The 21,803-nt window shown below is 42.9% G+C and overlaps 1 protein-coding gene across 1 annotated transcript in view; it reads left to right on the top strand.

Moving 5' to 3' along the window:
- Positions 1 to 21,803, top strand: part of LOC132888466 (NACHT, LRR and PYD domains-containing protein 12-like) — a 401,003-nt gene that overhangs the window by 61,430 nt on the left and 317,770 nt on the right. Inside the window, exon 10 of the mRNA XM_060924512.1 lies at positions 799 to 972. Within this exon, the coding sequence (XP_060780495.1) occupies positions 799 to 972 (174 nt within the window). The remainder of the gene's footprint in view (positions 1 to 798; positions 973 to 21,803) is intronic.

Genomic DNA, 21,803 nt, shown 5'->3' with positions numbered 1-21,803 from the left:
ACAAATTAAAAGAGGAATAAATGAATAGAATGATGTTAAAAATAACCTCTAATGACCCCTTATGACCCAGATGAACCCAGAATATGGACTTCAGTGCACATGAAAATAAAATGACTTGTGTTTTCCATAATATCTGCACAATGAAGTATTAAGATTGAGTACAAAGCTCTGTCTACATCATATTTCATATCTAGGCTGAATAAAAGTAATCTGACTGTGGAGAGCTGTTCAGCTTTAGCCAGCGTTCTCAAATTAAAGTCCTGCAGTGTGAGAGAGCTGGACCTGAGCAACAACAGTCTGCAGGATCCAGGAGTCACTCAGCTTTCTGCTGGACTGAAGAATCCACAGTCTCCACTCAGAACACTGAGGTGAAGGAACATCTGAAATGATGTCTAATCCTTCAGTGAAGCATCAATTCAGTATTTTAATCTCTGAGTTTAAACGACTGCAGAATTATGTGTCATTAAAAAAGCAGTACATGTTCTACAGACTTTAATGCTGTTAATACATTTCTGAGTCTCCATATTCTCTGTGTCCAAGTCTGGCAAAGAGATCAGGAAAAAAATAACTAAACTAGAACACAATATAATTAAACAGCATGTTTTGATTAAAAAATAGATTATTAGTTTTATTATATTTAACTAAAAGGTGTTTAAGTGTGTAAAAGTTCTATTCCAATGTAAACATCTAATTGCTGTAATTCTAAGGTAACTGTTAAAGAAAAGAATGAAAATATTGCGTTCTTATTGAACAAATGAGATGCGATCTGTTCATTGTGCTCCTTCTTTCCTTCTGCAGACTGTGTAACTGCAGTGTAGCAGCTGAAGGCTGTGCTGCTTTGGCTGCAGCTCTGGAAGAAAATCCCTCACAGCTCAGAGAGCTGGATCTGAGTGGGAATAAAGCAGGAGACTCAGGAATAAAGCAGATCTCGAACCTCCTGCAGAATTCACACTGCCTCCTGGAAACACTCAAGTATGTCAATGTCATTTCTTAAAAACATGACAAAGTGTCATGAAATGCTTTTATCCTTCAACACTATTTCTTTTCCTTTTGAAGTCGTGCTCAGTCAAGCACTGAATTATTATAATATCAGTTTTTAATGACAACCCAGTAATTTGTACACAATCCATTCAGTGACAATCTAGAGTTAATAAATTAACAAGAAAAAAGATTAAATTCTCAATTTGTATACAATATCACATCTTTATTAATTTATTTTGGACATAAAATCAGAGAGTTGTGTGTTTTTGTGTAGACTTTCAGACTGCAGTATAACAGAGGAAGGATACACTGCTCTGGCTGAAGCTCTGAGACTAAACCCATCATCACACCTGAGAGAGCTGGATCTCAGAGGGAACGACCCTGGAGCATCAGGAGTCCAACAACTTACTGACTGCAAAACTAACAAACTGACACTCAGGTGATTCTTCTAGAAGCAAATATCATATTAAATAAACAAACAAACAAATAAATAAATACTGTGAAAAGAACCTTTCTCTTCAAATCCCTACAGGTTGTTGAAAAGTGCTGAAGCAGAGGAAGCCTACAACCTTCTTACTCGAATGTTCAGTAAAAACCCCTTACTGCACACGGAGCTGGATCTGAGCTCCAGAAAATTAACAGACGTCAGCGTGGATCAGCTCTCGGCTCTGCTGCAGGATCCACATTACAGACTGCAGAAACTTACGTAAGAAACAACTATAAACACATCGATCTCTATTTTCTGTTTTCACTCAGTTGCTGTTTTTTACAGCCAGAAGCGACTGTATCCATGCGGACTGTGCCTGTGCTGATTGGAAAGCTGCTGACAGTGAATTGTACTCACCTTACAAGCTGCCGAGTCCCTGCCTCTTCGAGAAAACGCTGTTTTCATTGAAGCCCAGGCTTAAATATTCCATTTCTTACAGCTCAGTTTTGTAGATATTCACTAATTGTCACACGGCTTTTATAGTAGGCCACAGCACTACAGCCACATTTCACCTCAACTCCTAATTATACACAACTGACTCAATTATTTTAAACATTTTACAGATTTTATATATCTCATCTCATCTCATTATCTGTAGCCGCTTTATCCTGTTCTACAGGGTCGCAGGCAAGCTGGAGCCTATCCCAGCTGACTACGGGTGAAAGGCGGGGTACACCCTGGACAAGTCGCCAGGTCATCACAGGGCTGACACATAGACACAGACAACCATTCACACTCACATTCACACCTATGGTCAATTTAGAGCAGGGGTCACCAAACTTTTTTTCTCTGGGGGCCACATTGTCGTTCCTGACTGTGATGGGGGGCCGGGGTCGAGTCAGCTATATAACATAGAATTGTATGACCCAGACAAATATGACCACCAGCAGGCCTCATTGTGTAGTAGAGATTACTAGCCTGGCACGGCCATCCCCACCACTGTATCCCCACCACTATATCCCCACCACTATATCCCCACTACTATATCCCCACTACTGTATCAACACTTGATTCCTGGCACATATTTGTTTATCTTTACTAGTGGTTTGCAAAAGTAGTACTCGAGTCTTCACACTTTGTTTTAATTTGAAATACCACTGATATTCCATTTATTTATTTTCTAATAAAAATAACATCAAAGCTGTCAAGGTAAGAAACATCTGCCTAATTGAGGTGATTGACACTGGCAAAGGTGAGTGGAAAATTATAAATTGTAGGTAGGCCTGTTGATATTATTAATAATAATTGTGTGCAGCACTTAATAAAGGTCAAATAAATAGGCCTATAAAATAAATACACTTAAAAAACAATGAAATTATAATATGAGCAATAAATCACAGCAGTTGTGCTGTGTCCTGCACATCATTGCTCTCATCCATGGCCAAAGCAAAAAACTCGAATTCTGACGCTTTCTCATTCAGCTGGTCATACACGTTGCCCCCCAAATCTTCGGTTCGCCTGGTCATAGTAGGTGCGGAGAGACTCACCGTGTTGAACGCATCCTTCTTGTCGGGACACGCCTCCTCGGACACAGCAAGCATGCATACTTTAACAAAGTCCCCATCAGTAAACGGCTTTCCATGGGTAGCTAGTAGGTGAGCTACCTTATAGCTAGCTCGGACAGCAGCCTGGTTGATCTGGGTTTGGCGAAGGAATACATTCTGTTGTGCAGCCAGTCCGCATTTCATCCTCCGAATCCTGTCTTCTCTTGTTTGCCCTCGCAAACTAGCATACTCTTTGTGGCGGGTTTCGTAGTGACGACACAGATTATATTCTTTGAAAACTGACACACTTTCTTTACATACAAGACAAACTGCATGGTCCTTACACTGAACGAAAAAATAATCGGTGGTCCACTGTTCTTTAAAAACTCTGCACTCTCTGTCAGCTTTTCGCTGACCGCTAGCCATTTTGCTGTCCTGAACACTGACAGTTCTCTGCGCGTGCGCTGCCTGTCACTGCTTGATCGCGAGCATATGACGAAAATTCGGAAAATATGAATAGCTCATTTTATAACTAAATATCAATTTTAATTGATAAAATCAACAAAATACAAGATGCAGACATGTTATTTGCCAAAAAGCAATTTAGAAAAAATAGGCCATGACCACTTTTGGGGATTGTCTCATAGGGCTGGTTCAAGTGGTGGGGGGCTGGGGGGCCGGTCAAAGGGGGGTGGCGGGCCGGAGTTGGCCCGCGGGCCGGAGTTTGGTGACCCCTGCTTGAAACTAATCAGAAATACTCTATACATTGCTAATGTGGTAAATGACTATTCTAGCTGCAAATGTCTGGTTTTTGGTGCAATATCTACATAGGTGTATAGCAGTGGCGGCTGCTGGTTTTTAAAACAGGGGAAGCCCATTTTACGCATTCATCGTAAAACCTGTAGGCCGGATATCAAAGCATAGAAAGGTGTGCCCCATTAGCATAGTGAACTAGACAACCCTACCTAGTGGCAGAAAGTATTTTTTGCTTGTACATTTCATGTTATAGTCTGGCTTGCCAGGCTAGTGCCTCATATCCTTAATCAAAAATATCAAACATCCAAAAATCACTGGCTATTCAACGAAGAGCCTTGAACATCATACCCTGATATGCAACACAGAGTCTTTAACACAACACCCAGCTGTGCAACACATCCTTGAACAACATCTGCAACACAGTCTGGAAATTCATAACCAGGTGGGCTATGCAAAACACAGAACCTTGAATATTATACCCAGGTATAACCTATCACACAGAGCCCACCATTCTCTTAACATTACTGAACAATATACACACTTCAGATTCATGAACATTATATGATGCACACTATTTATACACAAATTCTGCTCTCTGCTCCTTTTCCAGAAAATGGTCTGTGACCCTGTCATACTAGCTGGTTGTGTTTTCCAGAGACTTCACCAATTTCTGTTAGCAGCTAGCACTGCAGATCCCAGTAAGGCTCAAGCTAGCGTACAACCAGATTGAACTACAAATGAAATAAACGAGTGAATTCACGAATGATCAAACTGATAGAATGGATGAAAGTTAACGGAGCACAACGAGTAATATTTACATTTATTTACAGAGTAATGTACAGAGACATCAATGAGAAGAAATGTTTATATGAAAAGAAATTCGGACAGCACTTTGGCACATGACTACACTTTCTCGACATCCGCTAGGGACTGATCATGCTTCCGTGTTCCTCGCCGACGCCGGAGTACAGAGCCCACCTCCTCATGTCTTTCAATCACTACCTCCAATAATCCTTCATCAGCCCGGCTTCTTGCCCCTCCCACTGTCTCGTTAGTCCCAGAGAAGCCCGGCTTCCCTGGAAGTGACGATTTTGTCGATTTTAACCAATAACAACTAGCCGAAATTGGCTGTTCAGAGCCGTCTCATAGACTGCAACGGATACCCGGCTGCCAGTCCATAGAGCCCGTTGAAATAAGAAAGGTGACAGCCAGTGTTGCCAGATTGGGCGGTTTTAAATGCATTTTGGCGGGTTTTGAACATATTTTGGCTGGAAAACGTCAGCAGTATCTGGCAACGCTGGTTACAGCCTGGCAGGAAAGGTGATTCTCGTAGCGAACTGCAAGTTCATCAGACATCACTCAAATAAGTTACAGGATAGTTATGAATGTAAATACAATCTTGGGCATATATTATGTTATGCAAGTTATTGTTTTAATGAGAATTCAACGTCATAGATGCTGCAGTTTGGGGAGAGAATTTTAGGGGAAGCTCGGCTTCCCTTGTTGTCTCTGAGAAATCGCCCCTGGTGTATAGAGGCCCATTTCCAGCAACTATCACTCCAGTGTTCTAATGGTACAATGTGTTTGCTCATTGCCTCAGAAGGCTAATGGATGATTAGAAAACCCTTGTACAATCATGTTAGCACAGCTGAAAACAGTTGAGCTCTTTAGAGAAGCTATAAAACTGACCTTCCTTTGAGCAGATTGAGTTTCTGGAGCATCACATTTGTGGGGTCGATTAAATGCTCAAAATGGCCAGAAAAATGTCTTGACTATATTTTCTATTCATTTTACAACTTATGGTGGTAAATAAAAGTGTGACTTTTCATGGAAAACACAAAATTGTCTGGGTGACCCCACACTTTTGAACGGTAGTGTATGTTTTGCATGTTTTATGATTTTTGTTGTATTTAATTTGCTAAAGCTGTACATGTTCACATGTTTCCTTACACTGAATGACAAAGGTGAAACTCGTATTGTGAAAGGAGCGGAAGTGGATGTGGTCGTTCGAGGGGAGGAAGATGGAGGTTGCCATTAAAACGTGTCAATAAAACTTTTGAAGAGGGTCTTATTGTCATGTAACAGGCATAAGGTCCAAATAAGTTCACAAAAGGCAGCACAATTTGTGTGTGTGTGTGTGTGTTTCTGGGGGGCAATGTAACCACTGAACAATACTCCCTTAGTGTACATGAGAGAACACTTGGATAAAAGGAAATCAGAATTTTTAAAATGTATTAACAATTTTCAACTCGGGTCTCTTTTCTTTTTTTCTGTCCTGATGGACTAAATGCCGTTTCCTTTCTGCAGACTGAGGAACAGCGTCAGTGAGAAATCCTGCACTGCTTTGGCTTCAGCTCTCTGTACAAATCCATCACACATCAGAGAGCTGCATCTGAGTGGGTGTGAACTGGGAGACTCAGGAGTGGAGAAGCTCTGTGATCTACTGAAGAAACACGAGTGTAAACTGGAGACACTGCGGTGAGTAACTCAGTGATGAAACACACTAAGTTTTATAATAATGCAGAACAAGGGCGCCTGCTAGTGGGGGGACTGGTGAAGATAAACTGCCCTTTAGAATAGAATAGAATGCCTTTATTGTCACTATACACATGTACAATGAGATTAAAGTATCTCCAATAACAGTGCAAACAGTGTGTAGAGAGAGAGAGGAAGGGAAAAAAGGGGGGGGGGTGTAAGGGGGTAAGGTGCACAGTCCTGAGGTGTATGTGTTGTGTTACACATTATGGAGTGAGCAGAGGTGGAAAGTACTAAAATATTATACTCAAGTACAAGTACTGTTACTCTGATGAAATTTTACTTAAGTACAAGTAAAGTTACCAGACAAAAAATCTACTCAAAAGTAAAAAGTAGATCATTTAAAATGTACTTTGAGTAAAAGTAAAACGTTACTTTTAACAATGGGTGTTTTCTGCCTCCATTGTGTTGTGCAAAAATGAAAAAGAAGAGGAAACAAGGATATATGTACATCTCAACCCAGATGTTTTATTTAAAGGAAGTGTATCAAATTGAATGCTTAGGATAATGCTGCATTAAAACTGAGACAAACAAAAAAGGTCAATACACACAGTCATGTCGTTTACATCGCCCTGACCACACACAAAGCATTGTACACGAAATATGAAAGTGAAATGTTGCACCGAAATCTCGTAGCTTGCCTGTGTGCACTGTGTGTTATTGAACAATTCAATTCAAACATTATTTGTTTTGCTTAGTATTCCTTTCTGGCCTGTTGGATGTAGAATGGTAGGAGGACTGATCACGTCAGGTTGGCGAGCTAACTTGCTTGCATGATTAGCCAACCGAATAACAGACTAGTTACTGTTATGTTACAGTACCAACAGGTTGCTACTTCAACATTAGCAATGCCATCCACTATTTTTGGAATATAACCAGCCTATTGTCGGTTTTACTATGGAAAGGAAACATTATGATCAGGGGCGCAGATACGTTTTTTGAACTGGGGGGGGACAAAAAACTGGGGGGGACAAAAAACTGGGGGGGGACAAAGCTGCCAGCAAACCAACCCCAACCCCGATATGCCTGTCAAACTTGTTGTGGGTAACCATAGCAACCAAGCTCGAGCTCGAAACCTGTGCAGTCTGCGCAGCTCAACCAACCGAATATCAGTCTTTGTTTTGTTTTATGTGAGTTGTTGCAACTATGTATACACTGCTGTGCACCTCAATAAACCGAATGGTAATTAGTCTTTTGATTTTTCTGTGAGGTTTGCCTTATGCAAAGAAAGACAGCATAGATGTTTTTTCCTCCCTATAAGTGGGGGGGACCGAACGAGGTGAATTTAAATCTGGGTGGGACGAATCCCACCCATCCCACCCTCTATCTGCGCCCGTGATTATGATGCCAATGACAATACTTACCTCAACATGCTTGCGCAGATTAGACGTCGAATTTTTGTATGCCGCAATGGTTGTCTTCTTGGGCACACACAATCTGCATTGCATAATGAAACTGTCACCCCTTTTCTCTACGAAGCTGAAGTGATCATGTATGTAGGGCCAAGGGTGCACTTCATTACTGGAAGAAATTGCGTTTTCTGCAGGGTCATCCACCACAGGTTCCTCGGTCTCCTCCATGTCCACAGGGGCGCTTTATCAACACCCGTGGCCCAGGGGCTAGGCCCCTCATAGGCTACCTGTCAACCCTACCCTTACCGTTGGCCAGGAAAACACTCTTATTTTATTTGCAATACGTGTCAAGCATTTACAGTGTAAGTGCGTAATTAGCCTAGAAGCCTACGATAGGTTACGTTTGGCTCAGCGTAGCTGCGCAAGGCCCACGCTCACATCGCTCAACACATCCGACCACAGAGGGAGAGAAGAACGCGCGCATTATCATTACAGAGCCGGTTCTGATTATTACCACGGACAGGACAGTGATACTGCATCACTTTCACGCAGGGGCATGGCCAGAGATAACCACACAAGCGCGCGTGCGCTAATGTAGACCTATGTGTTGTAAACATAAAACACACACCTACAGACAAGTCCTTTCAAAAAATAAAATACATAAAAATAGCTCGGCGGCATGAAAACAAACATTCACTGCAAGACAAGGTGCCCTAGAATCGCCATCAGTTTTTAAATATCTATATGGACTTTGTTGTCAGGATTGCACAGCATGAGATATCAAAACTGTACCCAGATACAGGCTTCAAGTTCAGATATTGCATTCCAAATGAGGTATCCACAAGAGAAATGCGTACGAAAGCACGAGCATCAGGAGAGGGTTGCATAACAGAGATTCTATACGCAGATGATCAGGCCATACTCGCTGGATCCATCGAGGAGCTTCAGAATATTCTTCAGTTGTATGATAAGACCTACACCCGCTTTGGTTTACAAATATCATATGTCAAAACAGAAACAATGGCTTTTAACGTCAATGAGGATATCAAATGTAAACCAAGTATCATTTCCCTTGGCGGCACTAATATTAAAAACGTCCGCACCTTTAAATATCTTGGTTATAATGTCAACAACTGTGATGAATCCTCACACTTCCTGCATGCTAGGATAAGTGCTGCATTCATGAAATGGAATGAACTGAAATACGTTCTAACCGACCACCGAATACTACTAAAAACCCGTATAAAGTTCCTAGTGGCATGCGTTCGATCTCGTCTCCTGTACAGCACACAGGCATGGCAACTATCATCCAGTGAAATTCACAAAATTGAGGTAGTGTGGCACGGCTTCCTAAGGAAAATGATTAAAGGTGGATATAAATGAAAGAATGCCCCTGACCAAAAGAACACTACAAATGAAGATATAGACTGGAGCTACAAGATGTCCAATGCTGACCTCCGGAAACTGACAGGAACCCAGGATATAAAACTATCCTGCTACGTACAACAACTAAAATATATTGCTCACGTTTGCCGGATGGGCAATAACCAAGTGGAAAAGCAGCTCCTGTTTGACAAAAATGGTTACAAATGGACGAAATGGGAAAATCTGCTGGGCATAGACACCCAACAGATAAGACGTATGATGATGGACAAATCAAACTTTGAGCAACTGCTGCAACTGCTACAGCAGAAGCACCCCTAGAGAGTTTAACTTTTGACAGGGGAACATGATGATGATGATGAAGGTACTTGGCTCGGCGGCCACATGAAACGTAAACACCATGGACAGCGGCCAAACTCATAACTCTACAGACCGAAATACACGAAACCAAGTCCTACTAGGGTATATTTTACCGATCTATGTTCAAGCATCATGCAAGTCTTCCTTCTCCTTGAATAAGACCGTGCATTCAACTGCCTTTTTGACATGACTGCATCGAAATACCACTCAACAATATTTCACACACTCCATCAAGAAAAAAGTTAAACATGATGAACACGGGCATACTGTTTTGAGCATACGATTTTTTAAAAAGAAACTAGCTACATCAAAGTCCTTCAATAAACCCATCCTTTAGCGCAAATGAGCTTAACCTAGTTCAAAGCATGACGCTAGCAGTAGCTGCATAAGGCAAAATCATGTGGGCCTTTCATCAACAACAAGCCACGGCAGGCAAACATTAATAATCAAGCGTCCTTACCTTAAAACGTTGTCTTGACCACAGAACTTCTCAAGTATTTCACTTAAATCCACACGGGTTAACAACACACCCAACACAGCTAGCGAGAAATGTGGATCTGCGCTAGCTTTGTATTGCTATTCCCCTCAGTATGCTTACTCTGTCTGCTGCCCGAACTGTGAAAATTATAGGCTACAATCTTTTCATCAATTTCTTCAGTAGATGCTGTTTTAGACATTTTATTATCCCCATCGAAATATGCTATTATACTAACAGGATTATAACTCAAATCACACGACACGTATTCAAATCACAACTGATTTATTTTACTGTTGGACAGATCATAGCATATCTAGCCTAGCTGCACATAGCCTAGCTGCTGGTAGGCTAATAACTGATAAGTAGCTGATATTCTGAACAGTTTGGTGATCCTTACCTTAAAAAAGTCTGTGACTTTAGGCAACGATTCTATCATTACCTGCATCTCTCTCTTTTTTTCCTTTTATGCGCCCCGCTAACATGTGAACGCTTCATCTTTCAAAGCCTCTAAATTTGTGTCTCTGTAGTCTGCAGTCTTTGGCGCGCTTTCGTGCGTGACGTTACATTTTGTTACATTTTATTCTGGTACAGTTGTGGGTGTTCGTTTCGCGAACCACATCCACCATGTCTCTTACAGCAGGCTACGGTGCGCTCATTTATTTCTAACCTTATTTCTATCCGTACATTAATGTAGGCCCACGATTCCGACAGTTTATTATTTTATTAATATTACAAGGCCCCTGATTGGCTGTGGCCCAGGGAGTTGAGCCCCCCGAAGCCCCCCCCCCCCCCCCCCAAAGCGCCGGTGCATGTCCGCCATCATCTGTGTGAGACTTGCGCGCGCGACAACTGTCCTTCCCGTGATTCATTTCCAGAACGCATTTCCCCAGGGGCGTCAGAAGCATTTTTAATGTGGGGGGGACACACTGGCGGGGGGTCCTCCGCCAGAAAAATTGTAATTAATTTTCAACAATAAGTCCTCATTCAACTAGTCCATATATTCATCAGCCTGTTTTTAAACCCACCGCTACGCCTAAGATAATGAGATGAATGTGACACAATTTATCACCAACAATGACTTTATGGGTGCATTTTACTTTTTATTTTGTGTTTTCTATTTAGTTTTAGATGTAACACAACATGCCACTGGGCCAAGCAATAGTGACACTCAACTGTATGTTTAAAAATAAGAATATTCATAATCTCACACAATGAACAGGCATGACATGGCATCATGCAAACTTCATAACACAAAATCACACTGTGTCAAGCAACGGTGACACATAAAAAACAACTTCACACAATGAACAGGTGCAATTTTGTTCACCACCAACAGTGACTTTAGTGGGTGCATTTTACTTTTTTCCGATTTAGCGATACTCATAACAAAAATGGCATGGCATCATGCAGTCTTCATAACACAAAATTACACTGGGTCAAGCAACGACACATAAAAGATAACTTCACACAATGAACAAGTGCAGTTTTGTCAACCTACATGCAATGGTGGTACTACAGTAACATTTACAGATTAGTATAACAAATAGATTTATAGATAGAACTCCTTCTTACATTGGTGCCACCACAATTTCTACCACTTCATAACTTTTATCCCCCTTTCCTTTACAATCCACCTGGAATAACATCCATCTCTCTCCATCGCTTTCCTCTCTACTATTCCTTCCCCATACACTGATTTCCCATCTTACTTTCCAGAAAACTGCCAAAGACCAGACAAAACAAGGAATCAATAAATATCATCAGAGCAGACTTGACCTCATTCTTGGCATTACAGTAAGGCAGGCCTACTGGGTTTGAATGAAATGATAGCTAACGTTAGGCTAGCTGATACATCTCCTAACATTGACTAGCCAGCTAACTGCACTAACATTTCCACTGGGACAAAAAAACCCTGTCCTGTGGGGAAATTCTGACTGACTTTCCGCTTCTTTGTAAAGAATGTCCTTATGTCCATTGTGTCTGGGAGCAAATACTGCAAACAATTCATCATCAATCAAGAATACCCCATTAGGCTAAGCTTATTTCACTGTTTAGTTGAATATTAATTTAACGTGTCCTAGGGTTAATTTTGAGGGCAGATAATAAAAGAATAAGGTTTTAGCAAAAGCTAGACATTGTGAGGTTGCAATGGGGATGACGTCACCTCCTCCACTTTCCAGCAGCTGCACCAACATTTCTGTGCTCGCGCTGAGATTCACTTCCCTCGCGCGTGGTGAGCTGTTGTAGGGAGCGCCCGGAAAACCCGGAGTGGATTTTCAGTGGTCTGTGTTTTCTCTTATCGATCAAGTGGAATGGATTCTTTCACGAAGCAATAGAAACGGCGCTGGGTGAACTCATATTTAATGTTAAATGTGGGGGGGTCCAAACGAAGAATTATGAAATGTGAGGGAGACATGTCCCCTTCACATTCAATGGTGGCGACGCCCATGCATTTCCCCTTCTCCGTTTTAGCCTTTATATTTATTTATTTATTTTTTTTTACTCAGTAACGGTTGTGATGTAAAATGTACCGAAGTACACTACTTAAAAGAAAACATACTTAAGTAAAAGTAAAAGTACACTCTTTAAAAATTACTTGAAAAAGTATAAGTACACAAAAAAGCTACTCAAGTACAGTAACGCGAGTAATGTAATTCGTTACTTTCCACCTCTGGGAGTGAGGTATTGCTCATTGCACATATAAAGTATTGCACAGAGAGAGTCACATTATAAATTATTGCATGAGAGTTTCAACTCATCTCATCTCATTATCTGTAGCCGCTTTATCCTGTTCTACAGGGTCGCAGGCAAGCTGGAGCCTATCCCAGCTGACTACGGGCGAAAGGCGGGGTTCACCCTGGACAAGTCGCCAGGTCATCACAGGGCTGACACATAGACACAGACAACCATTCACAGTCACATTCACACCTACGCTCAATTTAGAACGAGAGAGTCACATTATAAAATAAAATATTACACATTATGAAGTATTGCAAGGTAAGGTAAGGTAAGGTGCACAGTCCTGAGGTGAATGTGTTGCGTTTCACATTATGGAGTGAGGTATTGCACATTATAAAAGTATTGCACAGACAGTGAATGAGTGTGTAAAAGTGTGTGTGCATGGAGCCCTGCAATGGACGGTGTTCTGATGGTTTGTGGTGTTCTACTGAAAAATGCTACCGTAGCGCTAATCGACAGCAGAGTCCATCGATTTATGCTACTTTGTCAAAAACTGCTCCCGTTGATTATCAGTATGATTTTTGTATATCTCCTAAAGATATAACTCACAACAAGTTACATTGCATATTTATTTACTTTACAAACCAGGTCATGTGTACTGTCCGAGCTTGGCTTGCATGTTTTGATTGACATTTTTAAAGTAGCACATTTTGATCTACCAATATTCTCCATCAAATAATGCTCCCAGTAGATACACATTCTATTTTACAACTCCAGTCCCTCCAAGGGCGCTGTCAGAGCATGGGGAGCACGTTTTGATACTCTATTCTCATATTCTGAAATATACACTTCAGATTCCACCAAAGTCACTCCTGCAAGGTAGCATGAAATGATGGGCGTGGAAACGGAGCTCAAAAATTGGGCCTGCGCAAAGACGCAGGGTAGCACATCTCGATAGGTAGCACAGTTTGATAGAACAACGGTACATTAAAGAGAATCATACTGTAATTCAACACAAGTTTTCTGACAGTAACACACACTGGCTCAGCACTAGTAAACAAATGTAAACATCTGTCAGCACTAAGACTGAACAGACGGTGAAAACTTAGTTTAAAAACTGTTGTTATTTTGAACAGTTTTAAAAGAGGCTAATCTCATCTCATTATCTGTAGCCGCTTTATCCTGTTCTACAGGGTCGCAGGCAAGCTGGAGCCTATCCCAGCTGACTACGGGCGAAAGGCGGGGTACACCCTGGACAAGTCGCCAGGTCATCACAGGGCTGACACATCGACACAGACAACCATTCACACTCACATTCACACCTACGGTCAATTTAGAGTCACCAGTTAAAGGACCCATGGCATGGTGGTTTGTTGATGCTTTAAACGGGATCGTGGAGGCTTCCGGATGTTATATCCGCAGCCTTTCTCGAAATGAACCCTCGGAACGTAGATATAGCCTCCTGGAAGAAAGCCCCATTTCAGTGCTTTTCCCAGTGCGTCGTTTTGCTAATGAGAAGCATGGAGGCGGGGAAGTGTAGAGGGTGGGGGCGTGCCATGGGGGGAGGGGCTGCCGTTTGCCTCCCAAGCCAGCCGAGAGCGCTCCTCGTCGGGCACGGCCAGGCGGGTGAATGCCCTGGTCCGTCCGCCCTGTCTAAAAAAAATTGTACAACTTGAGCCCATGGTAAAACTGGGACTTTGTCGGTTTTTTTTCAGCCTGAGGCCCATGGTAAAACTGAGCAGTTTTACCATGGAGGAGTGGGGACTTTGCCGTTTCCTCCCCCCAACTCGCCCCTGGGAGAACCGCTGCCTCCACGGGCGGCCGGTGCCGCTGGAGGGCCGCCCGCGCGACCTCGGCTCCTGACAAAAGATTGGATCTAGGGCTGACTTTCAATGGATCGCAGCGATGGAGCTGCTCTGCCACTCACGACACCCCGGCCCAGAATCAGGGAAAAATACCGCGCGCTGAGGTCATTAAGGAGCGATGCGAGGAAATAAAATAAATTCAAATGTTTGGGTTTTTACTGAACAAACAAATAAAATGAACGAGTGACTTAAAAAAAGAATGTGGGTGTCTTTGTAAAAACTGTTTTGATTGGCTATTATAACAGAGGTAGCACAGAGTACCTGGCTAACTGCAGGAAGCTGTTAGCTGCACAGCTAATGTAGCCATTGCAAACGCACTGATTTTAAAACACGGCAAAATGACTTAACAGTTATACACTTACTTGTTCGGTGTTTGTGGCTGATGCGGCAGGGATGCTTGGTACGGACCCAGGCTTCAGTGACAGTTGATGTGCAAAACCTGCCCTGTACTGTCCCAAGTTGTGGAAACATTCCTCAGGAAAATGCTTCCGACAAACATACACCGTTTTAGGTAGACTCGACGGCGTATTATTGAAGTAAATAAAATTAAGCCACTGCGTCTTCAGGGGCTCTCCCGTTGGCAGTAAAAACAGACTCTTTTCTGTGTTGTCACATCCATGTACAGCGCAATTTCCATGTTTCGCTCGCTTAGGTGATGCCATGTTGTTGTGTCCTCTATGGTCTCCTCACTACAACTGGGCGAGCAATCAATACAGTGGGTGGGAATCCAGAGGGGGGGGCGTGGGGATCATCTCCCTTGCTGACGTAGTAAAGGGAAGAGCTTATCAACGCGCCGTTTTGACGCGCCATTCTCAAATGTTGGGCATAGTTTGGTTTACACATTATGAAATTTCTAGCCACTGGGGCGACTTAAGAAGGTCAGAGGAACTCATTTTAACGTTAAAAAACCTCAGAAAGTGAAAATTTCATGCCATGGGACCTTTAACCTAACCTGCATGTCTTTGGACTGTGGGGGAAACCGGAGCACCCGGAGGAAACCCACGCGGACACGGGGAGAACATGCAAACTCCACACAGAAAGGCCCTCGCTGGCCATGGGGCTCGAACCCGGACCTTCTTGCTGTGAGGCGACAGCTCTAACCACTACTCCACCGTGCTGCCCAAAAGAGGCTAATATTACCCAAAATAATATTTACATTTATTTACATTTACGGTACGTCATCATTCCATCCTTTACACTTCTATCTTACAAATAAGAAAAGTCACAGCAGCTCATGTGGCAGAGTGTGATTTGACAGATAGGAAAAAGACTTGATTTAGAGAAAAGACTGAACACATGTCATTTATATTATAGAACTGCCACTTTATAGAAATTTTAGTGATCTAATTCACTCCTGCTGAGAATAAATTCACCAGCAGATGGCGCTCTCACATAGGAATACACATAGGAAGCTTGCAAAGAGCTGACATCAGAACGAAGTGTTGCCAATGAATGAATGTCCGTGAATGAGAGCGCTATCTGACCTGTTGCATCTTTGTGTATTCCCAACATGTAAATTCACTCAAAACATAATTCTGTAAACCAGTGGTTTTCAAAAGGTGAGGCGCGCCTCCCCTGGGGGGCACCAAAGAGTCACTGGGGAGGCACGGAGAAACACTAGCAGAAATACCGCAATCCCTCAGATTTATAGCCTGGCCCCTAATAGTAGCCTGCCTCTTTTAGTAGCCTGGTCTAAAACAATTTTCAGCAAATAAAAACCTATTGTATTTGTTATTGTATTTAAACTTATACTCCTTCATATTATAGCCTGCCCCTATTTGTAGCCTGGTTCAAACGATTTTTGTTAATAGTCGCCGTGACTACTATTGGAGGACTTACGGTATAACGATCACATTCTGTAAGCATCTCCAGTGGGCTAGTTCTTCGTGTGTGTATGAAAAATGCATCGTTTTCTTCTTCCACCACAACAGAAATCAGCAGAGGCGGAGGAGTCCGGAGCTAAAAAACGTAGGAAATATGATCCTGATTATTTAAAATTAGGTTTTACATGGGCAGGTTCTGAGAGCACACCTCTGCCACAATGTGTGGTGTGCAAAGAGATGCTAGCAAATGACAGTATGCGCCCATGCAAACTGCGGCGTCATATGGAAACAAAACACAAATTTAGTCAACAAGCCACTCGAGTTTTTTGAGAGGAAACTTGATGAATTGCGGTCGCAAAAAGCAGTTATGCGCTCATTTGGCACCATGAACATCAAGGCAACGGAAGCATCTTATCGTGCAGCTCTCTGAATAGCGAAGGCAGGCAAGCCTCATAGTGATGGAGAGACATTTTTGCTCCCTGCAGCAAGAGAAATGTGTTCAGTGATGCTGGGAGAAGCAGCTGCCGCTAAACTCGACACCATACCCATGTCTGACAACACCATTCAGCGACGAATATCCGACATGGCTTACGATGTCAAAGAGCAAGTCGTAAACTGTGTTCGTCAAAGCCCCATCCACGCCATTCAACTGGACGAGTCCACTGACGTCGCACACTGCGCTCAATTGATGGTTTATGTCCGGTTTATCAATGAGCAAAGGGTGCACGAGGATTTTTTGTTTTGCGTTCCCCTCCCTGCCCGCACAACAGCAGATGAAATTTTCAAGGCCTTGAATGAGTTTTACCAGAAGGAGGGACTTGAGTGGAGCCGATGTTATGGCATATGCACGGATGGGGCAAGAGCCATGACCGGCCGTCACAGCGGTCTTGTGAAACAAGTGCAGACCGTTGCCCCTGCCGCTGTCTGGAATCACTGCATCATCCATCGCCAGGCATTAGCAGCAAAAACGATGCCTAAAGAATTGTGTGTCGTTCTGGATGAGGCAGTGAAAGTTGTAAACACAATTAAATCGCGTGCCTTAAACGCGCGCCTGTTTTCCATCTTGTGCGACGAAATGGGCGCTCGCTTCAAGCAGCTGCTCCTGCATTCCGAGGTGAGGTGGCTCTCTCGGGGCAAAGTCCTCACCAGGCTCTGTGAGTTGCAAGATGAAGTCCTCCTCTTTCTCACTGAGATAAACTCTCCTCTCGCTAAACACCTGGCAGATATGAACTGGCTCGCTATGTTGGCCTATCTGGCCGACATTTTCGATAAGATCAACTCCCTCAATACCTCTCTCCAGGGCAAAGAGGGTCATGTCTTCACTGCACACGATCAAGTGACTGGATTCAGGAGGAAGCTGGATGCGTGGTGTGCTCGTGTTGGAAGGGGCTCAATGGAAATGTTCCCAACCTTGGAGGATGTGCTGGAGAAGACAGCGCTGCCGCCTAGCTCTGTCCAACTGGTCATCACCGCACATCTGAACGGGCTGCGTAATCAGTTTGCCGAGTACTTTGGAGAGGAGCCACTGGGAAACCAGTGGATCAGAAATCCTTTTTCTTTCCCAGCCACAGCCTGCGATGCACTGAGCCTTCAAGAGGAGGAGGCTCTTGTCGAGCTGAGCTCAAACTTGGACTTAAAGCAGAGACTGGTGGAAATGCTGATTACGCGTTTCTGGTTGAGTGTCGAGAGTGAGTTTCCCCATGTGTCCGCCAAAGCCATGAGAGTCCTGATCCCCTTCACCTCCACTTACCTATGTGAATGTGGGTTTCCCGCGCTCACCCTGATCAAAAACAAATACCGCTCAAGGCTACAAGTGCAGGATGACTTGCGACTTTTTCTGTCTTCTGCACAACCCCGCATCGAACATCTGTGCGCATCGAAGGCGCGCCCTCATTGCTCGCATTGACAGTGTTCTTACACGCATAGGCGAGAAACAGAAATAGGCTATCAACAACACACAAGCTATGCCTAGTTGTTAAAATAATAAGAGGTTTTCAATGTGCACAAGTAGCCTAAATCTCGGAATATGTTCTTTCCGATGACATTATTAAGTTGACGTCTGTTAAATTCAGGTTTTCATGTTTTTTTCCTGTTGTTGACGTGAGTTCAATTTTACATTGGCGTCTGTTTAATTCATGTATTAATATATTTTATTATATCACATTATTTTATTATCATATTTTATGAATGAATTTTAGGAATGTTTTTTTTTTAAATGGATGTAGGCCTACTTTGTTACAAGAAAAACAATTTGATACATTAAACAAAAGAAGAAAAAACATGTATTGGCCTATCAGTTATTATTGAAACACACCTGTGTGGGGAATATTTAGGTTTGGGGTTAGGGGGGCTCGGTTGTCTTGACCTACTCCAAGGGGAGGCTCGCATTCAATGAATTTGAAAACCCCTGCTGTAAACAGTAACACTTATAGGAGCGCAGATAGCGGCCTGTGTAATGGTTGTAATGGGATTAGCAATGAGTTTTCCTGTCAGTTGTTTGTGGTGCAGCAAGGGCGGCCAGTTAACGGTCACCAGTGAAGCCACTGAGTGTTTGGTACAAAATCACCTGTCAGCTAAATGAGGAATGCAGTTTGGAGATGGATATGTAATGTATGAGGTTTACTGTGAAATGTGCTGGTAATGAATATGTTTACCGTAGCCTAAACATGCTAGTAATGAATAGTGCAGGTAGTTGGGTTTGGTTCTGTGTTTCCCTCAGCCCGAATGAACGAACGTTAGCTAGCCTAATGCTAATCGCGATTGCTAACTCTTAGCATTTAAGCATTACAGTAGAGGGAACTGGTCTGTATGTGGTTGCTGAGGGAAGGATATACCAAGACACGATTGTTCTTTAAAGTGTTATGTGTCACACTATTTCTGTATCTATTTTATTGTTATTCCCTGTTGAGTGAGAAATGTAAATTGAATGGCAAGAATATAAGCGAGACAAATGTTGTTCCGTGGTGGGAACGTTACAAATGCGCGTGCAGGCACAGGAACACACACACACACACACACACACACTCCGCACCCACACACACACACACACACACACACACACACACTCACTCCGCACCCACCCACACACACACTAGATCTTCTCCCAGTAGACACTAAGATTGATCTGCATGTTTACTATGTAGAGAGAGACATGATTATTGATTGAAATGCAGACTGTTATTGTTGATGTAAGATGTTGAATTTGGTTACCGGCGAAATACTTCCTTTTAATGGAATACATGTCCATAGAGTGTGAATGCACACAGTATTTTGTCTATTGTAAGGGACCAGAACGTGGCATATGATCAGTTGTATGTTAAGTAACACCTATGTTATTATTTACAGTTAGTATGGAATCCAATATGAAAGAGCTGACATCAGAACGAAGTGTTGTCAATGAATGAATGTCCGTGAATGAGAGCGCTATCTGACCTGTTGCATCTTTGTGTATTCCCAACAGATGATATTTCATTAAATATGTTACTCCAGACCACAGTGCCATTTTTTGGGACCCGTAACACTCACAAAATACACTGAATTATCAGTCTAGTGATTGGCATAAGGTCCAAATAAGTCAGAAAAAGGCAGCATGCAGCTTCAATAAGTGTGTGTGTGTGTGTGTGTGTGTGTGTGTGTGTTTTGTTTTTTTTTTTTTTTTTCTGGGGGGCAATGTAACCACTGAACAATACTCCCTTACTGTACATGAGATAACACTTGGATAAAAGGAAATCAGAATTAAAAAAAAAAAAATTCACCTCAGGACTCTTTTCTTTTTTTCTGTCCTGATGGACTAAATGGCGTTTCCTTTCTGCAGACTGAGTTACAGCGTCAGTGAGAAATCCTGCACTGCTTTGGCTTCAGCTCTCTGTACAAATCCATCACACATCAGAGAGCTGAATCTGAGTGGGTGTAAACTGGGAGACTCAGGAGTGGAGAAGCTCTGTGATCTACTGAAGAAACACGAGTGTAAACTGGAGACACTGCGGTGAGTAACTCAGTGATGAAACACACTAAGTTTTATAATAATGCAGAACAAGGGCGCCTGCTAGTGGGGGGACTGGTGAAGATAAACTGCCCTTTAGGTGTGAGTGAGTGTGTAAAAGTGTGTGTGCATGGAGCCCTGCAATGGACGGTACATTAAAGAAAACCATCCTGTAATTCAACACAAGTTTTCTGACAGTAACACACACTGGCTCAGCACTAGTAAACAGCTGTAAACATCTGTCAGCACTAATACTGAACAGACGGTGAAAACTTGGTTTAAAAACTGTCGTTATTTTTAACAGTTTTAAAAGAGGCTAATATTACCCAAAATAATATTTACATTTTATTTACATTTACTTCATCATTCCATCCTTTACACTTCTATCTTACAAATAAGAAAAGTCACAGCAGCTCATAAAATACACTGAATTATTAGTCTAGTGATTGGCGTTGTTAACTTTCAGATATAAGACATACAGTTTTGCATGTTTATGATTTTTGTTGTGTTTAATTAAGAGTGATGAAAGGTAAGAGTGATGAAAGATGGAAATGGAAATGTGCTGACAAACAAAGAGAGTGTATTAAGAAGGTGGAAAGAGTACTTTGAGGATTTATGAAATGAGGAGAATCCAAGAGAGAAAAGGTCAGATTCGTTGGAGACAGCAAATCAGGAAGCAGAGTCGGTTAGTAAGGATGAGGTGAGGGCAGCCATGAAAAGAATGAAGACTGGGAAAGCAGTCGGACCAGATGGTATCCCGATTGAGGCTTGGAGATGTTTGGGTGAGACGGCTGTGGAGTTCCTAACGAGATTGTTTAATAAGATCTTGGAGAATGAGAAAATGCTGAATGAATGGAGAAAGAGTGTGCTTGTCCCAATATACAAGAATAAGGGAGATGTACAGAGCTGCAGTAATTACAGAGGGATGGCGGCGCGCGCACACGCAGCGGCTCCTCTCTGTCCCGACAGAACGGTGTTTTCGTGTTTTTTGTGTTTTAAAACAGTGTGTATCTGTTCGTCTTTGTCGCGTCCATTAGTTCCAAGGCGCACATACTCCCGTGAGTTTCTGCTCGACATCCGCGGAACTTTATTCACGGATATAAATCCAGCGGACGTGGAAGTGCTATGCGGCTACGGTTTGCTCCGGAGGCCTGCCCGAGCACCGACCCCCACTCCTGCATCCAGCCGGCAGTGGAAGCGCCACAGGGCGAACATGCGGAAGCAGAAGATAGGCAAACGCGAAGGTGTCCGAGCTAGGCTAGCGGCTAACCCTCACAGGCCGGCTATCCCTACCATCACTCTGGCCAACGTACGCTCGCTGGACAACAAGCTGGATTATGTCCGCCTGCTCCGCTCATCTGTTAAGTCTGTGAGTGGGTGTTGTGTCCTTGTGTTTGTGGAAACATGGCTTAACGACAGCGTCCCGGACTGTGCCATTCAGCTAGCCTGGCTAACATGCTACCGGTCAGACAGAGCGCGAATCGAGGGGGGGAAGACTCGTGGTGGAGGACTCTGTGTTTACATCAGTGATGCCTGGTGCCGTGATGCTGTTGTAGTCTGCAAACACTGCTCACTGGTGGAGTTTATGATTATTAAGTGCCGGCCATTCTATCTGCCGAGGGAATTTACAGCCATACT

The sequence above is a fragment of the Neoarius graeffei genome, chromosome 6 (assembly GCF_027579695.1).
Source record: "Neoarius graeffei isolate fNeoGra1 chromosome 6, fNeoGra1.pri, whole genome shotgun sequence".
NCBI lineage: Eukaryota > Metazoa > Chordata > Actinopteri > Siluriformes > Ariidae > Neoarius > Neoarius graeffei.
Note: the sequence above shows the minus strand (reverse complement) of the source record. Positions and strands in the feature narration are given on the sequence as shown.